The sequence below is a fragment of the Megalobrama amblycephala genome, linkage group LG1 (genome assembly GCF_018812025.1).
Source record: "Megalobrama amblycephala isolate DHTTF-2021 linkage group LG1, ASM1881202v1, whole genome shotgun sequence".
NCBI lineage: Eukaryota > Metazoa > Chordata > Actinopteri > Cypriniformes > Xenocyprididae > Megalobrama > Megalobrama amblycephala.
Window position 1 is genome coordinate 54,369,978 of NC_063044.1, and position 27,345 is coordinate 54,397,322.

The 27,345-nt window shown below is 36.9% G+C and overlaps 1 protein-coding gene across 1 annotated transcript in view; it reads right to left on the reverse strand.

The window, feature by feature from the left end:
* Nucleotides 1–2,830: 2,830 nt before the first annotated feature.
* The window catches only part of abca3b (ATP-binding cassette, sub-family A (ABC1), member 3b), a 53,181-nt gene continuing 28,666 nt past the window's right edge, over nucleotides 2,831–27,345 (reverse strand). The window contains 20 exon segments of the mRNA XM_048201790.1: nucleotides 2,831–4,883; nucleotides 7,356–7,429; nucleotides 7,506–7,702; nucleotides 7,797–7,967; nucleotides 10,901–11,088; nucleotides 11,247–11,441; nucleotides 12,005–12,139; nucleotides 12,228–12,388; nucleotides 13,938–14,096; nucleotides 14,189–14,408; nucleotides 14,983–15,187; nucleotides 16,131–16,404; nucleotides 17,664–17,973; nucleotides 18,088–18,286; nucleotides 20,450–20,548; nucleotides 23,197–23,347; nucleotides 23,590–23,800; nucleotides 24,835–24,990; nucleotides 25,554–25,708; nucleotides 27,103–27,232. Of these exon segments, the coding sequence (XP_048057747.1) occupies nucleotides 4,752–4,883; nucleotides 7,356–7,429; nucleotides 7,506–7,702; nucleotides 7,797–7,967; nucleotides 10,901–11,088; nucleotides 11,247–11,441; nucleotides 12,005–12,139; nucleotides 12,228–12,388; nucleotides 13,938–14,096; nucleotides 14,189–14,408; nucleotides 14,983–15,187; nucleotides 16,131–16,404; nucleotides 17,664–17,973; nucleotides 18,088–18,286; nucleotides 20,450–20,548; nucleotides 23,197–23,347; nucleotides 23,590–23,800; nucleotides 24,835–24,990; nucleotides 25,554–25,708; nucleotides 27,103–27,232 (3,522 nt within the window). The 3' untranslated portion in view covers nucleotides 2,831–4,751.

Below are 27,345 nucleotides of genomic sequence, written 5' to 3' on the forward strand. Positions count from 1 at the left end.
AATGCTAGTAGCCTCTTTCACTGTATTTGGTAGACAAATCCAAATTTTTGGAGCACAGTGGCTAAAATAAGTACCACCGGATCACTTAAGATTTACCGTATGATGTGTGTGTATAATGAAAATAAAAGTGGTCCAAGAACTGATCCTTGAGGAACATACGGAAGAGGATTAGGGCCAAGCAATAATAAAAAAAAAATAAAACCATCTTGAGATTAAAGTTGTTAAATTTGGAGAAAAATCTTCGAGAAAAAAATTCGAAATAAAATGTTGAGAATAAACTCATTATATTCTGAGAAAAAACTCGTTAAATTTCAAGAAAAAAGTCGAGATAAACTGTTGAGAATAAAGTCATTAAATTACGAGAAAAAAGTTGTTAAATTACGAGAACAAATTCGTTAAATTATGAGAAAAATGTTGTTACATTTCGAGAAAAAAGTCAAGATAAAATGTTGAGAATAAACTCATTAAATTACGAGAAAAAACTTGTTAAATTTCAAGAAAAAAGTCGAGATAAACTGTTGAGAATAAACTTGTCAAATTATGAGAAAATTAAATTTCGAGAAAAAAGTTGAGATAAAATGTTGAGAATAAAGTCATTAAATTACGAGAAAAAAGTCGTTAAATTATGAGAACAAATTCGTTAAATTATGAGAAAAATGTTGTTACGTTTCGAGAAAAAAGTCAAGATAAAATGTTGAGAATAAAGTCATTAAATTATGAGAAAAAAGTTGTTAAATTACGAGAACAAATTCGTTAAATTATGAGAAAAATGTTGTTACATGTCGAGAAAAAAGTCGAGATAAAATGTTGAGAATAAACTCATTAAATTATGAGAATAAAGTCATTAAATTACGAGAAAAAAGTCGTTAAATTATGAGAACAAATTAACAAATTTCTTCTCGTTATTTAATGACTTTTTTCTCGTAATTTAACGAATTTATTCTCAACATTTTATTTCGACTTTTCTCGAAATTTAACGAGTTTTTTCTCGAAATTTAACAACTTTAATCTCGAGACGGTTTTATTTTTTTATTATTGCTTGGCCCTAATCCTCTTCCGTAGGAACACCATATTTTTGAGCCAAATTAAACAATCCTTTCCAGTCTGTTTAGCACCTGTATTTATCTGCATTTAATCTCAGGTCATTTACTACCTCTAAAATCCTGCTTCAGTATTATGACCTGACTGATATTTGTCCTAAATATTATATTCATCTAAAAATTGAATGAAGCTGTTGCAATACAACTTTTTTCTAAAATCTAACTTAAAAAGAAATTGGTCTGTAATTATTAAAGTTAGAACAATCCAGGTTTCTTTTCTTTAGAAGTGGCTTCACAACAGCATTAGGAACAATGCCTGTCTCCAGGGGACAATTGACTATATAAAGGACGTAGTCACATAACCTGATATTGCTGAGTTCAACATGTTCCTGGGTCAACATTTTTGTTGATCCTGGAACAACATCCAAATCAACCAATCAGATTTGAGGGACAAGTTTACAGATGTCAAGTTTAGGCTTAAAATCATGAATTGGTGCTTCTACATCAGTGTTATTCATCTATCATTTCCCCAACATATATTCCAACTCAGCAAAATCAGGACGTGCGACATATAGTCTAACAAACAGTGCAAAACCTCTTTAAAAAAAACTGATGGTCAAGATAGCTGAAGGAGAAATTTAGCTGAGAGATAACTCAGCTAAAAAAAAATCTTTTTATTAACTGTGCTGAACTTTTCCATTTTATGGTGTGGATAACTTCCCAATTCATCTGGAAAAATTATCAGTATAATCACTAGCAGATCTAATCTGTATTATCCTATTAGTAAAAAATGTAGCAAAATCTTCATAGTTACAGAGGGCTGATGTAGCCAATTATCCTTATAAGTAAGGATTATTAGTAAAAAAATATTCTGGGATGTTTTCATTAATAATCTTTGAATAATATAGTTTAAGAATACATTTTTTTGTGTCTTCTGAAATGTTAGTCAGTAGAATCTCATGGTGAACAGTTCATTTTGTTTTCTCCATAGACGCTTTGACTTACCACACTCCCTCTAAAGCCGATGCATGTGTTCGCTTTTTCACAACATAAGCTTAGATATATGTTTTTTTCCCTCTGAAGCCACTACACCTAGAGATAATTTTAAAGAGGCATTAAAACTATCAACCTTATCATGTACAGTAAGCATTTCACTTAAAGATAAAGGCGTTTATCTTTTATATAGGCTATGAAAATGAACCTTTTCTCCAGAACAGTGCTAACACAGGTCTTTCACCTCCTGATATTGTTTCTAAAAACACATTAATGCACTCTTAGAAATGAAGGTTCTCTTTTTTGCATCAATGGCTCCATGAAGAACATCTGTGGAACCTTTCCATTGGATAAAAAAGGTTCTTTAGAATTTGAAAATGTTCAAAATGTGAACACAAAAGAAGATCATTTGAAAAACTTTGGGAACCAAACACTGAAGCCCACTGAGTTTCACTGAATGGACAAAAAACAGATATTTTCTGTTCTGTTACACTGAAGAAATTCATACAGAAAGGTATTTATACATTTCTAAAACAATAATGTATATACAATAATGAAGTAAAATTATTCAAGTACTTCAGACTCTTGAACTGAAAGTTAACTATCAAATGGTGACAGTTATCCTAGTTATGTAATTGACCCTTTTCACATTTCCAGGTTTGAAGCGGGAAAGAAAACTATAGAATGTCTGCAAGATTTAGATGTTAATTATGGCAGAAATGCATCATCAAACTGTAAAAGAGTCCATAGGATAGCAAACACAATCTATATAAAAAGAAAACAACTTCTGAACACAATTCCTTTGCATAAGGCAGATTTAATAAAAAAGGAAAAAATGGCAATACTTACATTTCTCACAAGGTTAATTTAGTGATACAGTACACAAGATTACAATGATGTAAATTCCCTTTTTGCATTATGGTATATATTTTTTTACCATTTTTAATCAACATTGTCATCATTAACATTCTCAAGTTTGCTTTCTCGATTCTCAAAATGCAATATTTCAGTTTCAAACAAGCAGTTCAGACACGACAGCCAGAGCACTGTGCAAAACAGACCAGTAAACGACACAAAACAAAGAAAAGAAACTTTTTGTAGTCAGTCACTTTCAAGCCCTGTTTTATCTATAGTATGTCAGTGTGTACAAGGTTAAGGTGACAAATGAGCCCGTGTTTTCTTCATTCGCTATGAAAGTACATTCAGTTAACGTGAATCTGGACGGAAACGTGGACCGTGTCAGTAAGGTCTGCTTTACTTTGAATGTAGAATCACGTTGAACAAAGATTTGTTGACGTCCTTAAATAGCATAATGTGGAATGCAATGGAGAAAGTAGCTTAGTATGAAATACTAGCAGAACAAATTTCTCGTAGTTAAATAAAAACATTCAATGCAAAAAATGTACGCAAGAATGATTTTACAGACAGCTGCTCCAATGAATCCCTCTGGCTTTGTGATACTTCAGTGAGCTCTTTTATGGATCTTTCTGTCAGCGAATGAATTGGTCCACATCAGTATAGTGCAAAAAAACACAGCAGGATGAATTCAAACCACAGTAACAAACTAAAGTTTCTGTAAATGTTGCGGTTTTTGCTCTTTGACAGACTCTCATCATACAAGCGAACATTTAGTGTATCTAAAGACATTCAGTTTGATGCAGACATAAAAAAAAAAAAAAAAAAAGTGCACTGTACGCCCTCTAGTGCTCATCTGCGGAATTACACATAGCCCATGTTGCACTATTCAAAAAAAAAAAAAAAAAAAAATCTCTATTCATCACAATCTGGTAAAAATCATAGCTGGAAATGTGAAGAGAGAAAGACTTAAAATATTTGTGGTCTCTTTCAAAACACAAACATGTTTTGACTGAAAAATTAGTTACTTTTAGCAGCGAAAAGTGACTTTTATTTTGACATACGTAACATAAACTGTCTATTACTCAGAATAATTTCCTTTTTTTTTTTTTGTAAGGTGAATTGATATATCACAAATAACTGACTATAAATGCCTAGATAAGGGGGATAAAGCTATTGTATAAATTCTATAAATGACCTAAAGCTATTCTATAAAATGTTTAATTTTATATTCACTAACTTTTCCTGTAATATTTTATAACATTGCAAACCCAAAGAAGCAGCATTTTTTGTTTAGACTTTCACATTATGTTTTGGACATTGCATTTTTCAATATTTCGCCCTTTTTTGAGTAGAAAGGGGGCGAAGTGCGTGTACCTTTAGCCTTAAGACCACAATAGAAAACAGGTGAAGAGAAACAAACAAAAAAAGTCATTCATAAATAACAGTAATCGTACAAAAGTGCACACATGACACATCTCGTCTGTCACGCTCACAGATGATGAACAAACACCACTTCCTTTCGGGCGAGCGGTGCGGAGACCCACCGATTAAAATTCAAAGAGTGTGACGGAACTTCCCGTCGAAACTCAAACCGCTCGCAAACGCACAGACAGATGTTAAATAAACACTGTATACGGTTACCCAAGATCTTGCGTTAGTGGTCCTGCCGCCGTGCGACACAGTGTTTGAGTCCGGAAGTGTGTGTTATGCATGTATGATCATGTCAGAAATGTGTAAGTGAAGAGAGACACCCGAGCAATGTCCACTGTCTGACGGAGAGTCAGTCGGCCCAGGATGTACCTTCTACTCAGCAGGTGAAGAACAACTCAAGGAGCGTCATCCCCTCTGTGCTTCAGCGTGTCATTTCCTGCAGGCCTCAGCGCAGTGCTGGAACTGGGCGAAGCCAAGAAACACCTGCTCCAGTGAGATCTGGCTGACGCAATAGTCCTCGATGCCGTACTTCTCTTTGGCTGTTTCTAGGACTCCGAACACCTGAGACAAAAAGACGTGTTAAAAATGCGTCATATCAGAGTGTTTCCAGTGAAACGTAGGGACATCTGTCTACAAGTACATACATCAAACTGTGCAAGTGTTGGCAATGTATAGGCACTCTGCTTAAAGGAACACGCCACTTTTTTTAAAATAGGCTCATTTTTCAACTCCCCTAGAGTTAAACAGTTGAGTTTTACCGTTTTCGAATCCATTCAGCCGATCTCCGGGTCTGGCGGTACCACTTTTAGCATAGCTTAGCATAGTTCATTGAATCTGATTAGACCGTTAGCATCTCGCTCAAAAATGACCAAAGAGTTTCGATATTTTTCCTATTTAAAACTTGACTCTTCTGTAGTTACATTGTGTACTAAGACCGACAGAAAATGAAAAGTTGCGACTTTTTCGGGCCGATATGGCTAGGAACTATACTCTATATCATTGCGCCTGCTGCACCCATGGTACGGCAGCAAAGTTCCTTGATTATTACGCCGGAATTAGAGTTTAGTTCATTTACACTATCATTTACACTGTTATTATTGCATCCTGTTAATGTACAACAATACCGAGGACTTGTTGCACAGAACTGCTACTTTTATATAGTGTAAAAAGAATATATTGCTATTTTCACTTAGTGTAAATAGCTGCTGCCTTAAATATTAGCATAACGCTCATTAGCAGTTTTAAATTTTGCATAAAAAACATATAGAAATATACTTCTGGTCTGACCAAAATAATGAGCCAAGAAAGAGGTTTTTGTGTAAATACCGGTTATGTTTGAAAAGGACAACTAGCATACTGCATACTACACAGTACTATATAGTACCCGGATAGCAAGTAACAATTGAAACGATGTTAAATCAATGTTAATGTGTCAACGTTAACCACATTGAACAAACATCACTTGCACCCACAATTAATGTTGAAAAAATTTCAACAAAAAAAAAAAAGATGTTTTTATCTAACAAAAAATAAAAAAATAATTTAAAAAAATCAATGGTAACAGAATTGAATCAATGTTACAATGTGATGTTGATTCCACATCATGCTTGCACTCTCAGAAAATGAAACACAACTTCAACTGACTTAAAGACACACAGCCTGAGCTTCACTTATTACTAACTAGATTTACTTTATTTCTGCCATTCATCTACAGAAGTATTAACAGAGGTTTAGATGTTGATGTTTTATTGAAAATTGTGGTCACTATTATGGTGATCAGTGTTTCATTTTAGTAGAGCAGTTTGACTCTTGGCTTTTTATGTATTTAGTTTGTGATCTTTGTAACAGTGTTTTCTAAAACAGTTTGTTGCAAAGGAAGCCATAAAAATTGAAATTCTTACTCAGAAATATTTACTTAAAATTATGTTGCAATCTTTGTTAAATGTAAATTGAATTATTAATTGCCCTAGATTCAAAAATTGAATTTACCTCAGCATAGTTAAATAACAAGAGTTCAGTACATGGAAATGACATACAGTGAGTCTCAAACTCCATTGTTTCCTCCTTCTTATATAAATCTCATTTGTTTAAACGACCTCCGAAAAACAGGCGAATCTCAACATAACACCGACTGTTACGTAACAGTCGGGGTGTACGCCCCAATATTTGTATAATGCCAGCCCATGTTCAAGGGATTACACAAGCCAGTTACGTCTGGATCTGTGCACAGATGAAGCATCAGACTAGGTAAGCAAGCAAGAACAATAGAGAAAAATAGCAGGTGGAGCAATAATAACTGACATGATCCATGATAACATGACATTTTTTGTGATATTTGTAAATTGTCTTTCTAAATGTTTCGTTAGCATGTTGCTAATGTACTGTTAAACGTGGTTAAAGTCACCATCGTTTATTACTGTATTCACGGAGACAAGAGCCGTCGCTATTTTCATTTTTAAACACTTGCAGTCTGTATAATTCATAAACACAACTTCATTCTTTATAAATCTCTCCAACAGTGTAGCATTAGCCGTTAGCCACAGAGCATAGCCTCAAATTCACTCAGAATAAAACGTTAACATCCAAATAAATACTTCACTCACATAATTCGAAGCATGCATACAGCATGCATGACGAACATCTTGTAAAGATCCATTTGAGGGTTATATTAGCTGTGTGAACTTTGTAAATGCACTGTATTATAGTCGAGAGCTCGTTTGGCAGGGAGCGTGAGCATTTAAAGGGGCGGCGTCGAGTGTAAATCAGTGCATAGTTAATGATGCCCCAAAATAGGCAGTTAAAAAAATTAATTTAAAAAAATCTATGGGGTATTTTGAGCTAAGACTTCACAGACACATTCATGAGACACCTTAGATTAATATTACATCTTGTGAAAAAGCATTCTTGGGCACCTTTAATTTAATTTTTTACATTTTAATTTTAAATTCAGCTGAGATCAAACATGAAATGGAAGGTCAATTGCATTGTGGGAAACTGCACATTTGGCAAGACTGTATAAGCACTGAGACGTACCTGTGCCCAGGTAAGGGTTTTGTCAGTCAGGTGATAGTGGACCATCCCCTGGTGTTCATCCTTCAATGAACTTCCTATGAAAGCCATCAGGAGAAATGTTACAAACTGTCCAACTGTCCAGCGGAAATACAAAGCGTGTCATTTAAATACCTGGAAAGGTGTTTTCAATGAAGTCTTTGAAGAGCTGAAGGTCCATCTCCGCTAACTCTGTCTCCACGCGAACTTTTGCCAGCAGTGTGTAACCGCTCCCAAACTTGCTCTTCAGATGCTGTGGGCTGCCCAAACATTTGAACTGGCCGTTCACCATGACAGCCAGCCGAGTACACAGCGCCTCGCACTCCTCCATACTGCAGAGAGAAATGAGACAGGGTTCATTCTGCTGCCACATGCTCTTTTCATTTCCTGTTCATATCTGCTTTAGTCAGGTGATGTGTGACTTACCTGTGGGAGGTTATAATGATGGCTTTGCCAGACTCTCTGGTTCGTGTAATTGCATCCCAAAGCAGCCGTCTGGCCACAGGGTCCATGCCAGTGGACGGCTCGTCCAGAAAGATCACAGGTGGTCCACCGATCAGAGCCATGCCTGCACTCAACTTCCTCTTATTGCCGCCACTGTGTAGAGGAGACGATAGACAACTTGGAATACAACATATGGCAAACAAATGATTTTACTTCAGAGTATTCCTGTTGCATCCTTTTCTCTACACTTCAATCTCAAATACTCATTCAATGTACCCCTTCTATCCATCATCTAACCATCAAACTATCATATTTACCATCATCTACATTTCAAATCTAACCACTGATCATTTCTAAACACCTGTTCATTATATCCATTCATCACAACTAATCATTCATTCATCATATCATCCTTTTCTCTACACTCATCAATCTCAAATATCTATCATTCAATGTACCCCTTCTATCCATCATCTAACCATCAAACTATCATATTTACCATCATCTACATTTCAAATCTAACCACTCATCTAATCATTTCTAAACACCTGTTCATTATATCCATTCATCACAACTACATCTATTCCATTTTATCTCACAATGTAATCATATCATTAAACATCTTCATCTAACCATACATCCATCATCCCCTCATATCTATACCATCATCATCATAATCACCCTTCCATATGACACATCTAATCCATCCATCATAAATTCATAATCTAATCTAACCATCTTCCATCATATCTAACCATCCATCATCATATGCATTTATCTTATCTAACATACATCCATCACATCTAACCATCCATCCATCATATCTAATCATTTTCCATTGTATCTAACCATAAATTCATAATATCTAACCACCCATCATATCTAACCATCCATACATCATATCTAACCATTCATCCATCACATCTGACCATTCATCCATCATATCTAACCATCCATGCATCACATCTAACCATTCATCCATCATATCTAACCATCCATGCATCACATCTAACCATTCATCCATTCATATCATCATATCCATCCATACATCATATCTAACCATTCATCCATCACATCTGACCATTCATCCATCATATCTAACCATTCATCCATCATGCATCACATCTAACCATTCATCCATCATATCTAACCATTCTAACCATCCATGCATCACATCTAACCATTCATCCATCATATCTAACCATCCATACATCATATCCATCAAATCTAACATCCACCCATCATCACATCTAACCATTCATCCATCATATCTAACCATCCATGCATCACATCTAACCATTCATCCATCATATCTAACCATCCATACATCATATCCATCAAATCTAACATCCACCCATCATATCTAACCATTCATGCATCATATCTAACATCCATGCATCCATCATATCTAACCATTCATCCATCATCACATCTAACCATTCATCCATCATATCTAACATCCATGCATCACATCTAACCATTCATCCATCATATCTAACCATTCATCCATCATCACATCTAATCATTCATCCATCATATCTAACCATTCATCCATCATATCTAACATCCATGCATCACATCTAACCATTCATCCATCATATCTAACCATCCATACATCATATCCATCAAATCTAACATCCACCCATCATATCTAACCATTCATGCATCATATCTAACATCCATGCATCACATCTAACCATTCATCCATCATATCTAACATCCATGCATCACATCTAACCATTCATCCATCATATCTAACCATCCATACATCATATCCATCAAATCTAACATCCACCCATCATATCTAACCATTCATGCATCATATCTAACATCCATGCATCACATCTAACCATTCATCCATCATATCTAACCATCCATACATCATATCCATCATATCTAACATCCATGCATCACATCTAATCATTCATCCATCATATCTAACATCCATGCATCACATCTAACCATTCATCCATCATATCTAACCATTCATCCATCATATCCATTATATCTAACCATTCATCCATCATATCTAACATCCATGCATCACATCTAACCATTCATCCATCATATCTAACCATTCATCCATCATATCCATCATATCTAACCATTCATCCATCATATCTAACATCCATGCATCACATCTAACCATTCATCCATCATATCTAACCATTCATCCATCATATCCATCATATCTAACCATTCATCCATCATATCTAACATCCATGCATCACATCTAACCATTCATCCATCATATCTAACCATTCATCCATCATATCCATCATATCTAACCATTCATCCATCATATCTAACATCCATGCATCACATCTAACCATTCATCCATCATATCTAACCATTCATCCATCATATCCATCATATCTAACATCCATGCATCATATCTAACCATTCATCCATCATATCTAACCATTCATCATATCCATCATATCTAACCATTCATCCATCATATCTAACCATTCATCATATCCATCATATCTAACCATTCATCCATCATATCCATTATATCTATACATTCATTCATCATATCTAACCATTCATCCATCATATCCATCATATCTAACCATTCATCATATCCATCATATCTAACCATTCATCCATCATATCTAACCTTTCATCATATCCATCATATCTAACCATTCATCCATCATATCCATTATATCTATACATTCATCCATCATATCTAACCATTCATCCATCATATCCATCATATCTAACCATTCATCCATCATATCTAACCATTCATCATATCCATCATATCTAACCATTCATCCATCATATCCATTATATCTATACATTCATCCATCATATCTAACCATTCATCCATCATATCCATCATATCTAACCATTCATCCATAATATCCATCATATCTAACCATCCAACCATCATTTCTAACATTCATCCATCATATCTAACCATCCATCCATCTATAATATCATATTTAATCATCTATTCATCACCTAACCATGAAACATAATCATACATCATATCTTATCTTCCATTTAGCATATCTAACCACCCATCAATCGTATCTAACTATCCATCCTCTTTTTCTCAGATCTCACGTTCATACCTGTAGCTGCGGACGAGTTTGTCAGCATGTGGTTCGATTAGCAGTGAGCGCAGGACGTTTTCTACACAGGCGGCGATATATTTTTCTGGGATGCCCCTCAGTCTGGCATACATGCTCAGGGTTTCCCGCCCTGTCATGTGATCCAGCACCGCATCAAACTGGGGACAATAGCCGATTCTCTGTTGTACCTGAAGCAAAGTCATATTTAACAATGTGTTGAATCATATACCATTCACTTATGCCAACTATGACCATAATTGTTAAAAATATCAAAAGTAAATCTCCAGTTTTCAGGAACTGAATCTTTTATATGAAGTGTCACATATGAAATAACAAAATGCTCCACCTTTTTCACATCTCGGAGGATGCTGTAGCCATCAATAAAGGCATCCCCTGAACTTATGCTTTCATCTCCCGTCAGCATTTTGAATGTCGTAGTCTTCCCTGCTCCATTAAATCCCAGCAAACCAAAGCACTCTCCCTTCCCAACAGCCAGGGACAAACGGTCCACCGCTAACAGCGACTGACCACCTGAATATATCTAGTGAAACACAACCACAGATCTTAGGCAAAAGGGGAAAAGGGACAAAAACCTTAAACTAAATAAGCTCATACATCATGTGACCAAATGAACATGGTATTTTCAGGGCATTGCGGCAATGATATTAGTTTTGTAGAAATATGCAAACCATACATCACTTCCTGCTTAGCATATTCAGCATCTTGCGTATTTCTGGAGAATGTTGCTGTATACCAATGTATCCCATTTAATGGCTTTTGTGAGACTTCCTTTGAATACGACAAAAGCTAATTTTGGCAAAGTCTGGACAAATTTGGCAGAAAGCCATAGAAGGGACCTTCTTAATCATGAAACATGACCTTAGGCCAAATTATTCCCAAGCGATTTTGAGATTAATGGATTTTCTGCATGTTTTGCACACTTTGGTCAATAGGTGGCAGCAGCACCATTCAGCTGGTTTTGTACACTCAGGAATCTGTAGGAGACTTTAAACCATCAACAAACGGCAGAAAATATAGACCAGTGGAAATTGAAACCTTAAAATACTGTAGTTTGGAGCCAAATAACACAATGTGACCGCATACCTTGCTGAGCTCCTGTAGAATGAGCGGGCTGCCCACCATGGACTCAACCACCGGCTGGCACTCCAAAACTCTCTTTCTCTCCTCAGCAACATCTCTGTCCTCAGGTTGAAGAGCTTCTTCTGCCAGCATCAGAGCCTGACAAAAACACACACCCGTGATTGTGACTGATAGCATCCAAACCAATAATAAGCAGCACATGTGGTATCTTTCCCTCCTCTCCCACCTTCTTGCGTCTCCTGCAGAGGTTGAGTAGCACGCGGATGCACCGGAGCTCGATGAGGAAGAGCAGGGCGATGAAGACGACGCCCTGCAAGGACATGGCCACCAGGAAGCGGCCCACTCCAGGCTCGTCAATGGAAAAGTAGTTCACTTGATACGTGATGTCTGCGGACAACCAGCAAAAATTATAATGAGAATGACAACACAGTCCCCAATTAAGTGTGCCAGATGATGCTAATCACTCATGCTAGCACTGCTTCTCAATGACATGATAACATTGCTGGTGCATATAATAATAGAAAATCCACAGCTTCTCATTTACATTAGCCAAGTGAATGCACATTTCTAATTCCTAAAATAAGTCCATATCAAATCCAATGCAACTAAAGGAAAGGGAAATATTAAATATTTACAAGTTTTTACAAATAAACAGCCATCATATACAACCATCCATGTATCATATAAAACCATCATCAAAAATATCTAACCATTTATCCATGCATCCATCCATCATATTTAACATCATCCATCATATCTAACCATCTATCCATTCATCCATCCATCATATTTAACCATGTATCCATTCATCCATCCATCCATCATATCTAACCATCCATCCATCCATTCATCCATCCATCATATCTAACCATCCATCCATTCATCCATCCATCATATCTAACCATGTATCCATTCATCCATCATTTCTAACCATCCATCCATTCATCATATCTAACCATCCATCCATCCATCATATCTAACCATCCATCCATTCATCCATCCATCATATCTAACCATGTATCCATTCATCCATCATTTCTAACCATCCATCCATTCATCATATCTAACCATCCATCCATCCATCATATCTAACCATCCATCCATTCATCCATCCATCATATCTAACCATGTATCCATTCATCCATCATTTCTAACCATCCATCCATTCATCATATCTAACCATCCATCCATCCATCCATCCATCCGTCCATCCGTCCATCATATCTAACATTATCCATCATATCTAACCATCCATCCATTCATCATATCTAACCATCCATCCATCCATCCATCCATCCATCCATCCATCCATCCATTCATTCGTCCATCATATCTAACCATCCATCCATTCATCCATCCATCATATCTAACCATCCATCCATTCATTCATCCATCATATCCAACTTCATCATATCTAACCATCCATCCATCCATTCATCCATCCATCATATCTAACATCCATCCATTCATTCATACATCATATCTAACATCATTCATCATATCTAACCATCCATCCATCCATCCCATTCATCCATCCATCATATCTAACCATCCATTCATCCCTTATATCTATCATCCATCATATCTAACCATCCATCCATCCATCCATCCATCCATCCATCCACCCATCATCTCTAACATCATCTATCACATTTGACCATCCGTTCTTTATATCTAACCATCCATTCATCATATATAACCGTACATCCATTATATCTAACCATATATCCATTCTTTATATCTAGCCATCCATGTATCATATCTAATCATCCATCATATTCAATTTTTTTCACAAGAAACTTCAGCATGATACAGCACAATCAAAGCTAATCAGAACATATTAGATGTTCAATCTGCAGCTTCCTGAAGCGGGATTTTGGACAATTCACTGTGGACAGGGCTACATGGTACAACAGAAACAGAACCGATGACTCACTGTAGTACTTGCAGATGTACTCAGCAAAAATGCTGGAGGTGCAGAAGGTGATAATCTCGTAGTTCTGGTAGAACTCACTGAAGGACATGCCCAGGCAGTAATTCGGGAAGATCAGGAATACTTTATCCAGGATACAGGAGAGGTCTTGCAGATTCAGCTCTGGAACACAAGAACACGAGATGTGTGAATACAAGTTTTCGCAAGAAATGAAAAGCATTCTGAGCGTACAAGTGTGGACAGGCGTTTCTTACCAGGTATGGTCATGATGGTGACCGCGAGGAAGGTTGCGGTGCCGCTGATGATGTTGAAGATGGTGAGGCGTGTGTAGGCTGTGGCTGCCGTGCAGAACAGGAAGCTGAGCAGGTACATAAGGGGAATCACCGCCCAGCCATACAGAAGCAGCAACAGCAGAACATCCACCAGGTGGTTTTCGGCCACGAACGCTTTTACTGAAAACACTCGGAAGACCACCTGAGAAAGAAAAAAAAAAAAACATGTCAAGCATGTTGAGCTTAGTTGAACACAGACATTCAGTCAGAGCAGACGGCATAATTGACAACCTGTTCCAATTCAATCCCAGAAAAGAATGATGTTCCGTTCTGTTAACAATTCTTGAACATTCTTCCACAGACTTTACTTTTGTCCCTCACAGGCTCGATTTCAATGCCGATTTCAATGAGTTCTTAAAATTACGTAATTTGTTCTTCAGGTTTTACACTTTTTACTATAAATGAATGTATAGCTTTCTAGTCATTTGTGATTATAGGGTTTTATTATATTTCTTTGAATTTATTGTATATTATACAAGGTTTACATAATAAATTATATTTATAATAGAAATTTTAAAATTACAATTTTAACAACTGAATAATATTCAAGGTCTTTTAAACAATGAATTTACATGAAGTCTAGTCATTTGTCAGGATAATTTGTAAGGTAAATAATTTAAAAGCACATGATTTTTAAGATTGCATTACTTTTCGATGACTTTTCAAGGTCTAGAAATAACACTTTTAATATTCCTAGACAGTACGTTCATACTGACCAGCATTAACAGGCAGGGTAACAGGAAGTTGATGAGGTCCCACAGCAGGGCGGAGAACCAGAAGTTGGAGAGGTAGACCCCGCTGACCTGCTGCAAGTGCTTGGACTTCACCGACCGCTCAGAGACGTGGAGCAGGGAAAAGGTGCTGGCTAATGACGCCATGCCGTACATGAGGTTTATGGCGATGGCAAAGCCTGTCTGACCCCTGTAGAGACAAAAATGGAGGATTGATGAAACTACTAAACAGCTAAATGTCCCAGATTAACTTTTTTTAAATGTATGTTAATATTAAACTGCAAAAAGACTGCTATTTAAATATGAAGTCTGCATGTTATGTCACGCGTTTCTACATATTTGTCTACTACACATTAGTGTTGTCAAAATTATCGACTTCGATACCAAGTTAGTACTGAAATGTTAAAAATGTGACGCTTTGAGGGCTGTTGAGCGGATTCGTAAACACCTCTGATTGGCCTTTGTGTTCATACACTCAACAGATATGTCTGTGATTGGCAACAATGATCAACACTTCAAAAACATGTTGTAAATAGTCATCAATGACGCTCTTCACTGAGTGCTTATAGATGCACACGGGAGCATTTGAAAGCAGGCGTCTATCAGTGGACCGGTCCGAAAAATTGTGTGATATTTACTCCCGCTTTCAAAATGTTTTAAAATTCAAACATTTCCATGTGCTTTCAATGCGTTGATCATTGCAGCCAATCACAGACATATATGTTAAGTGCATGAACACAATGGCCAATCAGAGGTGTTTATGAATCTGCTCAACAGCGCTCAAAGCATCACATTTTTAAAATTTGGTATCGAAGTTGGTACTTTTGACAACACTACTACACATACTTCTTAAAGAAACAATAACATTAGTACAGTTTCTTAAAACCTAACTTAAGGAATATCACACAATTTTTCATTCATGTTTTAATTTAACTCATAATAAATCATAAAACACAAAATCCAGGAAAATTTAAACAGAGAATTTCTGAAACAATAATAGAATGGAAAATAATTAAAATGGAATCAAACGAAAATGTAAACAGTATTTGGGAAAAGATAAATTGGAATTTAGTAAAAACATGAAATGGATTCCATAGGGCCCTACTTTGCATATTCCAAAAGCTGATACGTACTCAGAAAGCTGGCTTTGCGCTGCCTCGGACATGTTGCGGGGCATGGGGTAATTTCCAGTGCGGATGGAGGCGTTGGGTCCTGCCAGTAGCTTGTAGAGAGCGTTGTCAACCAGCATGAGCGCCGTAGCAGGGGTGTGATAGCCCTGGTTGTTGAAGTAACCGATGACCTCAGCGTACCTCCTGGATCTGCCTTTGAAAGCCGCGCCCACCACACAGTGCTCGTTGAAAGCTCCGCCCTCCCTCTTGGCATTATATAGTACGTACTCTGACAAATCTGAACAGAAACAATTGGATGTTGTAGAGGCAGCTACCGCGCATCACACTAGTGTTGTCAAAAGAACAAGTCGGTAGTGAAATTTTAAAAATGTGACTGTTGAGGTGATTCGTAAACACCTCCGATTGGCCATGGTGTTCACAAGCTCAACAGATAGGTCTCTGATTAGCCATTGTTTTCACAGGCTCATCAGATATGTCAGTGATTGGCTGCAATGATCAATGCTTCAAAAACATGTTGTAATAAATAGACATCAATAGAGTGCCCCAGGGATGACGCGTTTTTGTAGGCAAAACCCGGAAGCGAGTTAGCATTTTATGACTTCCGGTTCCAACGCCGTAAAGTCTATGGGTTTTTTGAATGGGTTTTTGCTAAATCGCCTGAAATAAGGTCTGTGGTTAACAAAGCCTCTAAATACTTTCACGTTTTGATCTATGACATAAAACACACCAGTTATAACCCGCTTGTGAATTTTTAAACTTTTACTGTGTCTTAAAATCGGCGGTTGCTAACAAATTGCTAAAAGGGACTACTTCCTTTGGCGGGGACTTTAGACGTCATCATGACAAACAGGACATTTGGACAGCATTTCTCATGAAAAAGTGGATAAGTATTCATACACAGCACAGATCATAATCAGTGAGCATGTTTTTAAATAGAGTTGTTTTCTAAATAAAGTTTGAGGAAGCTTGGTGGTGACGACGTTGATCCGCGACCATGGTGTGCTGTAGTCCGTTTATAGCCTACTGTTAGCCTTTTATATCTGACGACTTTATTTAGGCTTCAAAATCTATAAATGTTGTGTTAACTTGTAAAGATTATCTTTATAGACAAAAAGTGTAAGTGTCATAACCCTTTGTTAAACACAGAGCTTATTTTCTGCGATTTTCCAAAAGTCTTTGGGGAAAATGAATAGGCTTTCAGTCGAGGGAACCCGCGCGCCGCTAACTTCCGGGTTGGCTTACAAAAATGCGTCATCCCTGGGGCACTCTATTGCGCTCTTCACCGAGCGCTTACACAGATACACGGAAGCATTTAATAACGGTTGACCGGACGGCTGAAATTCAACGCCTGTGCGTTGATCTTTGTAGCCAATCACAGACATACAATCTGACGATCGATCGCATGAACACAATGTTTACGAATCCGCTCAACAGCACTCAAAGCGTCACATTTTAAAAATTTCAGTATCGACTTGATATCGAAGTCTGTACTTTTGACAACACTACATCACACTAGCATATTAAGATCAGTGTTACCTGTTATATTAGTGGCAGGCATGGCTTTTTGGGAAGGCAGCTGTGCGGCATAGATCTCAGCCAGAGCTGCAGCCAACGGCCCAGCGTTGGCATCTAAGGCCACGGGTACCTGGGTAGGGCCGTACTGCTTTAATGCCAGACGGAGCTGGGGGGAGTTATGGCTGCCAGGCATGGTGCGGGCCACCACCAGAGCCACCACGGTGAAAATGAGCGGCACCAGAAACTGAGCCACCATCACTTTCCAGTTGCGCCAGCTGTAGAGCGCCCTCTTCAGGAACATAGCGTAAAACTGCTGCATATAGAGTCTGGCCTAAGGATAAAAACATGCAAAAAAATAAAACAATAAATCCTTTCAAGAGAGAACCGCTCGCGTCCGGTGTAGACACGGTGTTAGTTTTCAATGAGAAGCACTAAAAACACTGACCCCGGTGTTGAGTTTGATGTTCGAGCAGTCCTCTGAGATCATAGTTCCGCTGTCAGTGAAATCCGTCACGTCGGTCATGCCGCTGATGCTGCTGGAGTCGTCCATGGTCCAGTCATTGGACCGCCGTTCATGCTGGTACTGCAGAGCCGGAAGCTGGATGGCCTGAATATCCAAACTGGAGTCCACAAGCTTCCCGACCCTGAAAGTTTGAGCACACGCAAACACACACGGTTATATAAAAAGATGAAACAAACACAAGGATCTGCATGAAAGTGGCTTTTAGTGGGACGCAGCTGGCCATCCATTGTATGTGCCTACACAACAGTGGTTATATAAAATGCAGAAGGGCTCAGAGAAGTGATGCTGAAGGAGAGAAAGCATTGATGTCATCGTAACCTGTCACTCCAAACCGTTTCCTTCAGCTAATGGCTGTTTGAAGTAGGACAGAAGATTGAGGACTGCATTTAAGCTCTTCAAAATCATCATGAAAAATGTTTTCAGGATGAACAAACGTCAAGGAGAATTGGGTGAAAAAAAAATCTTCTCTGAACGACACACTAGAGACCACACCAGAGTAGGGTGTGTTTTCAGAGGTCTATAATTTAGAGTGGTTAAGAAGTCCTGCAAATCAATTCTTTTAAATGAATCAGTTCATATGTATAATTCAGCGATTCTTTTAAGTTGCTAATGTGTTCACGGAGATCCTTTCTCATTTTGATTTCAGAGTGGACGGTCAGTGTTAAAATCAGGGAACATACGGTTTACAAAATAGTTATTTAAACAATTCATTTTCTTCCACATCCATTTCATGTTTACATCTCAGCAAACATGCTCATGTAGATTATTATAAGACAATATATGAAAGTAAAGCAAATAAATGAAGCGGGACTGTTGTTATTGTTAATTAAAACTAAAACTGTTAATAATCGTTTTTGATCAAGCTGAAATCAAATATAAATATTATTGAACAATTTGAAATGTTGTCTGAACAACTATTTGCAATAAATAAGTTTGTTGAAGTACTAAAATGACTAAAACTGAAATTCAAATACATTTAATTAAAGCTATATAAAAATATTTAAAAATAAACAAAAAAGTACAAAAAGCGCATAATAAAATTACTAAAAATTAAACTAAAAATTCAATACAAAACAAATTAAGAAAATATAGAATTATATAAATTAATTCAAAATATTAATAAATAAAATTATAAAACAATAAGCCCCAAGAAACCGTGGTTTACAGTGAATTTATAACAGCTAAGGGATATTGATGCAACTTTCATAAAGTAAAGTAAAACACTAAAAGCCTTCTTTCCGCTGGAAAAAATAGTCCCTGACCGTGAACGGCAACAGAATGTGTCATCTCATGGAGATTAACTAAAAACAGCCTAGGAAAAGTCAGTTACATTATTACACCACTAGATAGTGGCAAAGACTGTGTTTGAGTGAGTCAGTCAGTAGAGAAGACTTTTATTTTGAAAGGACTGAAACTGTTGTGAACACTAGCGCTGTCAGTGTAAAGCAGTGTTGCCAAGTCCATGGTTTTCACGCGGAATTGGGCTACTTTAACATGGTTTCCCTGGGTTGTTTTTCATGTCAGTGGGTTGAAGCAACCCCAAATAACATGATATTTAGCCCCCGAATGCGAATTTTTTACCAAAAAACGGATTTTACCCCCTGGAAGGTGATTTTTATTGGGGGAATCCTCCCTGAAACGTGATTGGGCTACTTTTAGGCTAATTTTGAGTAACAATTGGGTGGGTTTTGTTGTGAAAACCTGGCAACCCTGGTGTCTGGGCATGGGAAATCCCCTTAACTGTTAAAAGGACAAGATATCGCTGTGGACATTCAAACAGCTTTTTATTATGAACAAACAACTGACCTGAAGGAAAATGCTATATAGATGCAGGTAATACAAGCTTCAATGAACAGTATCAGTGAGAACAAACATATGTTAGGTGAAGCGGTCATAATAGTGAATAAAACACAGCTATTGATCAATCAGAATCAAGGACTGGATCTAACCATTTTATAAAAGTACATAAATAATACTAAAATAAAGAGCAGCTAGGGAAAAAAATATTCAAGCGTGGGAGAGAAAATCAGTTTCTCACAAACCATTAATTCAGTGAGGAAAAACAGTAAAGAATATGAAATGAAACAGACCATTTTGTACACACTGTAAGTGCAACATGATGTCTGTTAAACCTCAAAAACTTTAATGAATAAAATATGAGCATTCAAGTTTTTGCTGCAGAGATTTTATCAACCATTCTATTAACCATTTTATTAGCCATTCTAGTGTACAAAAATCATGATAGAGATTCTTTATTATCTGTGGGAGTCTTGTGGTCAAATACCTGAGAAAAACCTCCTCCATGGTGGTAACGGACGCCCCATAGCTGGCGATGCCCAGCTCGTCTCGATTCATCTCCAGCTCAGCGAACAGCAGCTCAAACCTGCGGAGAAACACCAGATCTGAGAGCGCAGTGCAAACATGACAATCAATAACTGCTGAGCGTGGAAAGAATAACTGTAACACTTCAATATGGGGAACACACATTCACTATTAACTATGACTTTTGCCTCAACAAACTCTTAATTTACTACTTAGTAATGGTTAGTAAGGTAGTTCTTGTGGTTAGAGTTTAGGTATGGGGTAGGATTTAGGGATGTAGAATATGGTTATGCAGAGTAAGGCATTAATTAAGCGCTAATAAACAGCCAATATGCACGCTAATAAGCAACTAGTTAAAAGTGAGAACCGTTCCCCATACTAAAGTGCTACTGAAATAACTTCAGTGAAATCCATCCATATCCATTCATTTTTTTTAGTTCAACAAAAATGCAAATGTATCATTGTCATGTCACTCAAAACCTGTACCACAAAAATAGATAATGAAATTCATGAAGTTACTTTAATGAGCTCAATTACTGTTCACATATCTACAGACTATATTTGGAGCTTGAAGCTGCTGGTTATCATCCAAATTCTGTATTAATTTATTTTATTATATTATTATTTTAGTATAATTGAGATGTTATTATACTTTTTGTTATTTAGATTTTATTTTAATTTTTAGTGTTTTTGTCATTTTTAAGATTTAATTATTTTAGTACTTAAAAACTAAATGAAAATGAGAAATATCGCCTTGGCAACTAGCTGAAATTTATTTTAATTTAAGCAATAATTTTTTTTTTTTCTTATGGTTTCAGGTTTTATACACGATAATAACCCTGGTTCAATGAAAAAAATATATTTTGTACGTTCAGGAACATTGAGGATAATTGAAAACTGTATAATTTTCCTTTTGGGGTGAGCCATTTCTTTTTCACAAAGTGCTTTTAGGATGTTTTTCTCTTATTGAAGGTGGTTTAGAGGGTCTCTGAGGAGAAAGACGTGTGTCTGATGAACAGAAAAGACTGCTGTTTCAAGACCTTCACTAAAAAACAGCTCAGTGGGTAAATTTAGTCCATCCGTTGCTACGGCAGCTCAAAAGAATCAGACCCGAGACTGAAGCCTCATACACGTCATACATCTGTATACATCAAATTACTTTATTCATAATTCATTGTTTCTTATAAGTACCAGCTGAGTTTGTGCAATCAAGGTTATTGATTAAAGGCAATGATGATGATGGCCTTGATGTTTGTATTCCTGTTAAATAACTCAAACTCTTAAAATCAGAAGTTATATAAAATCAGCAGGATTCAAACAACAGTGCATTTGCAACAGCATACTAACATACTGCTTTTGCTATTTTTACAGTTCAAGGTATGCAAACTTCTATTTGCATCGATGACCTACTACTTTGGCCAAAATGTGTAGTACACAACCAGAGCACATCGCATGAAATATATCATATCCCACAATCAAAGATGAAAGTAACTGATTACATGTAATCTGGATTACATAATCAGATTCCAAAAAGGACTTGTAATTAGATTATATAACATTTTAAAATACTCATAATCAGACTACTGTTGCTTTTTTTATTGATTACATGATTACATGTTATTCCTACAATGACAGTAAATTATTCATAATTCATTAAATGCCTCTTTCACAAGATGTGATATAAGTCTCTGGTGTCCCCAGAATGTGTCTGTGAAGTTTCAGCTCAAAATACCCCACAGATCATATATTATAGCTTGTCAAATTTGCCTCTATTTGGGTGTGAGCAAAAACACGCCGTTTTTGTGCATGTCCCTTTAAATGCAAATGAGCTGCTGTACCCGGCCCCCTTTCCAGATGAGGGCGGAGCTTTAACAGCTCATGCTTTGGATGCTCAAAAACAACAAAGCTGGAGAATCTCACGCAGCCAAAATGACGTTTGTCAGTAACGGTGTTCAGCCTTACATTGTTCAAACCGGAGTCGACACTGATGGAGAGACTCAGGAAGAAGTTACAACTTTTAGAATGAAACTGGACATTTCTGAATGGTTAGTGGATAAATTTGTGGAGTTGATTCAACTCATCGACCAGCATGTGCCGTCATGTTAATCTTTTGTGCAAATCCAACATTGAATTGACCCTTGTTTGTGAAGCAGTCCGGCGTAAAATGACGGCATTGTAACAACACTCTACTACAACAACTCTTCCTCTTCTCTAAAGCAGCCCTACATGTCCTCACCCTCTTTGTTGCGTGTTCTCGGGGGTGGGGTTTATGTCAATTTTAGAGTTAGTGATGAGGTGCACTAGAGGTGCAGACTCATTGGTAGATGAGGAGTGCATCCACGGCAGTAGAGGTGGCGCAACTATAACGATCAGTCTATAATCCCACCCACTTTTAAGCGGTACTAACTGCAATGGAAAAGCAAACTCAAAGTAAAGTGAGCCGAGCCGAGCCGAACCGAGTAGTACTACGCAGTGGAAAAGCAGCATTTGTAAGTAATCCAGCTCTGCCCACAATGCAATGTACTTGACTCATTCATACAGACACAAAATTTGATTAAAAATGCAAAACAATGATGGCAAACTAATGGGGTCATGTAATGACAATGTAGCAAACTAGTGTTTGAAATTCATTGCAAACAACACTACTTTGAAAAATAGTGCACAGTATGCTATGCAAATACAACAGACATCTGATATCTGTCGTCTTACCGGCTGGTGCTCTCTTTGGGCAGTATGTACGAGAGTTCAGCGCCTGCACTGCTCTCTAGAGTTGCGTCAGGCACATACATGTGGACTAGACGGGTGATCTCAGACACATTACAAAATGCATCTTTTACGATAACCATGTGGTAACCAGCACCTGTGAGAAGTACAAGAGAAACAGTTTAGATAAACTTTTTTTTTTTTTTTTTTTACTGAGACTTTTACTTTAGATAGAAGTCCTTCATTGGATTTATAGTCCATCTTGAAAACACAACTTACAAGACCACCATATTGAACTTAGCAAATGTCTATCAATCATTTTCCTCAAAAAAGAACTAAAATTTCTGCTCAACAATATTTTAATGACATTATTCTGTTTAAAATTTGCCATGGCCTCACCGTATTTGTTCTTGAGGAAGAGCGGCGAGCCACAGCACTGGAGCTCCCCGCCTGCCATGATGGCGATACGATCTCCCAGCAGGTCGGCCTCGTCCATGAAGTGCGTGGTGAGCAGGATGGTGCGGCCATGTTTCTCGCCCTGCAGCAGGTCCCAGGTGGCCCGTCGGGCTGAAGGGTCCATTCCTGAGGTGGGCTCATCCAACATCACCACCTGCAGGTAAACAATGGGTTTTGTTTGGGTTCACATTTGAGTGGCTAACTTTAATGGAAAACCTTTAAGTACTGATGGGAAACCTCTGGTCGTCTTCATTTAGGGTTCACACTTGGCTCCTTTGTGGTCAAAAGTGACCGAAGCCTTGAAATGTAACTTTTTTTCAGGAAAACTAATGATATATATTTTGTTCAATAATATTCCATGTTAAAATAGAGACAAGGCATTTAAAATCCAATTTTTTGAAGGTAGATTAGTGCCATCTGGTGGGAGTAAAAAAAGAAAAACTTGTGTAATGTCATGGTGTAACCACTAGATGCCTGTATAGTTCTATATAAAGTGGTTTATAAATTATCTAGTGGTTTATGGACATTTATACTTATGTTTATTAAGTTTTGGATTTGGATTTATACTTAGACATTCTCAAAGACTACTTTTTGTCAAGGTTTAGATTTGTTTTGTTTGAAATGTTGATTTGAAGTGACAGTTTTTGCATTCATTTTACAACAGGCAAACCTGAACATACAGAGGAGGACATTTTGTTACACATAACATTAAAATTCAATAAAAATGTAACAAAAATGAACCGGTATGCTTTATCACAGCTTAATTAATCTGGGTCTGATCTGATTTTAACCTCTTTATTGAGTCTTTTGGCTCAATTTTACCATATTGTTACAGCCACACCAGTTCATTTGTGTGTATAATAGTGTGTTGTTTGTGTTTGTGAGTGCGTGTGAGTGTGTTTATTATGCACTTCTTGACATTTTAGTCACCCCTTCAATATTGTGCACTTTTTTCTGCACAGTGGCTGAATTGTAGTTTGTACCACCAAAAGATTCGCCAAGTTTCTGTATTTTTCGTACTTCCCATTCACTTCCTATATAGGTCATTTTTGACTGCGAAGGAGCAAAGTGTGATTATTTTTTCAACCCTTTAACATATCCGAATCATGTTCATGATTTTTTTGGGTGTTCACATAGCTAATGCGACAAAAGTCACCAAGTGTTTAAACAAAGTTTCCTTTGTCTGACCTTTGAGTCTCCGATTAAAGCAATGCCGATGGAAAGCTTCCTCTTCATCCCACCAGAGAGTGTCTTGGATCGCGCATTACGCTTATCCTCCAAATTTAGGATCCGAAGGATGCGGTCAACCTCATCAGGGATCTTTTCACGAGGGTAACCCTTCAGCTGAGGAGAAGAAACAAGGCATGTAACGATTCATCTCAATGCTGAATAGACTCCAACAGTTGGTTCCAGACGTAAATATCACATTCATTTTCTCCATATAGAAATTGATTTTATAACGATAATTTATAAACCGTTACTATAAGGTGAATCGATGGTATATGCTTTTGTCTAAGCCACCAACTATCAGCTTTTTTTTAAAAATAATAATGTTTAACAGCAGAATTCCTGGTGAAAACTACATTACCCACAATTCTGTTAAGAAATCCACCAATCGGAGAATCACGACTAGCAAAATCGCTCCAAAAGAGCTCCGCCCACTACCATGACATAAAGGAGTCAGTCTCCTGACACTTTCAAACCACTTAAATATTTGTGTATGCATATTTTGCAATAAACATAATATATATATTGTTTCTATATACATCAACATCTTTAAATGAATAGTTTTATAGTTTTTGGTTTGGTTTGTATAGGACTCGTGGAGCGTATAGGACACTTGAACAAAACAAAAAAAAAACATATATGGACAATCACGAGTCAGGTATCTTACAGACATCCTCTACCTGTGTGTAGAAGAGCAGGTGTTCTCGGACGGTGAGGTTGTCGAAGAGCACGTCATGCTGCGGACAGAGACCCAGGCTGCGGCGGATCAGAGCCATATCCTGACATATGTCATAACCGTTAATGTACGCACGGCCGCTGCTGGGAGGGAAAAGGCCTGGGAATGAAGAGACAAAGATAATTTGAATGGTGTAAATTAGCGATCAACTCTGACTGACCTCTGTTATCACTGTTTACAGGTAGGAGCAGAATCAATGGTGTAGATGCTAGCTATAAGAGATAACACTTAGCTTGACTAAGCAAGTATGAATGTATGTGATGATCAGGGGTTGTATTTAGCTGCATATATGGATCCAAAGACATTTGTAAGTCCTTCTGGATAAGAAAATTTGCTAAATGTCTTAAATATGAATGAGATTGTTAAGCTACAAGCTCATTTCATACAAGGTAAATTAAAAGCTAGACGACTTTGTAACTATACGAGCTAATATCAAAGAGTACAGAGTAGCTAAACTATGAAGCTTTTAAAGAGGGTAGCCTATGTCTTTTTAAAAATAACTATAATTAGTATACAGTGTTTTGAGGCTACTTTCAAACTAGCTACAAGCTAATAATAATTTCAAGGTAAATAAAAAGATAGCTAGCATGTAGCTATACAACTTGCTAACAAAGAAGCTTTTTAAGAGGGCAATATGTTTTAAAAATATTACTTTCAAAGTTTCAGCTTATATACATATGCTGAGAAGCTACTTTCAAACTAGCTACAAGCTAATCATAATATTAAGCTAGCATAGCCTATAGCTATATAAGCTGCTAACAAAGAGTAGCTTACCCGTGAAGCTTTTAAATAGGGCAATATCTTTGAAAAATTTATAACTATAATTAGCTTATGCAGTGTTGTATAGCTACTTTCAGCTAATCTTTTTAATCTTTTAAGCTAGATTAACATAGTCTAGCTTTAAATTATATAGCTATACAAGCTAACAAAAAGCTAGCTAAAAGTAAATATTTAAAGGGGCAATATCTTTTTAAAATTACTTATACTCAGTTTATATGCTGTAAAGCTACTTTCAAACTAGCTACAAGCTACTCATGATTTAAATTATTGAAAGTCAAGCTACTATTTTGAAAAAGTATTTAGCTTCAATTTAGTTAGCTACTTTTTGTTAGTAACTTGTAATTAAATTATTAGCATTATATGATTCAGTTAAAAAAAATAGCTGTTTTATCTGCACAAGATTTACATTAAACAATCAGATTTTCAAACTAAATGTTAATTTATTTAGCCGAATCATAAACATAATGCTAAATAGCATTTTTTTTAAGTAAACATTTATTACACTACAAAACAGATTATGTACAAAGGATTTTCCAAGAACACAATACAGATTTGATTCAACTGAATCATTTATTGAACCAGTTCAAAATAAAATGAACCATTCAAAGGAACTGGTTCACTAAAAAGAATCACATTTCCTAAAGCAATTTGACAAAATTGCTTAAAAACTTCACTAAAGTACATTAAAACTAAATTGCTTACATAACTCTCACCTGTCAGCATTGATAGTGTGGTGGTCTTGCCCGCTCCGTTGTGACCCAGCAGGACAGTGATCTGGCTTTCGAACATGTTGAGCGTTAAATCCCTCACCGCCTCCTTGGTCTTATTGCCCACTTTGAAGACCTGTGACAGAATGATCCACATGTTTACGTTCTCCAACAGTTTCTAGAGGAAGTCCATGTCTCTGTCACACTGACCTTGCACGCACACAGAGTCTACCATCTGTCCCCTATGAA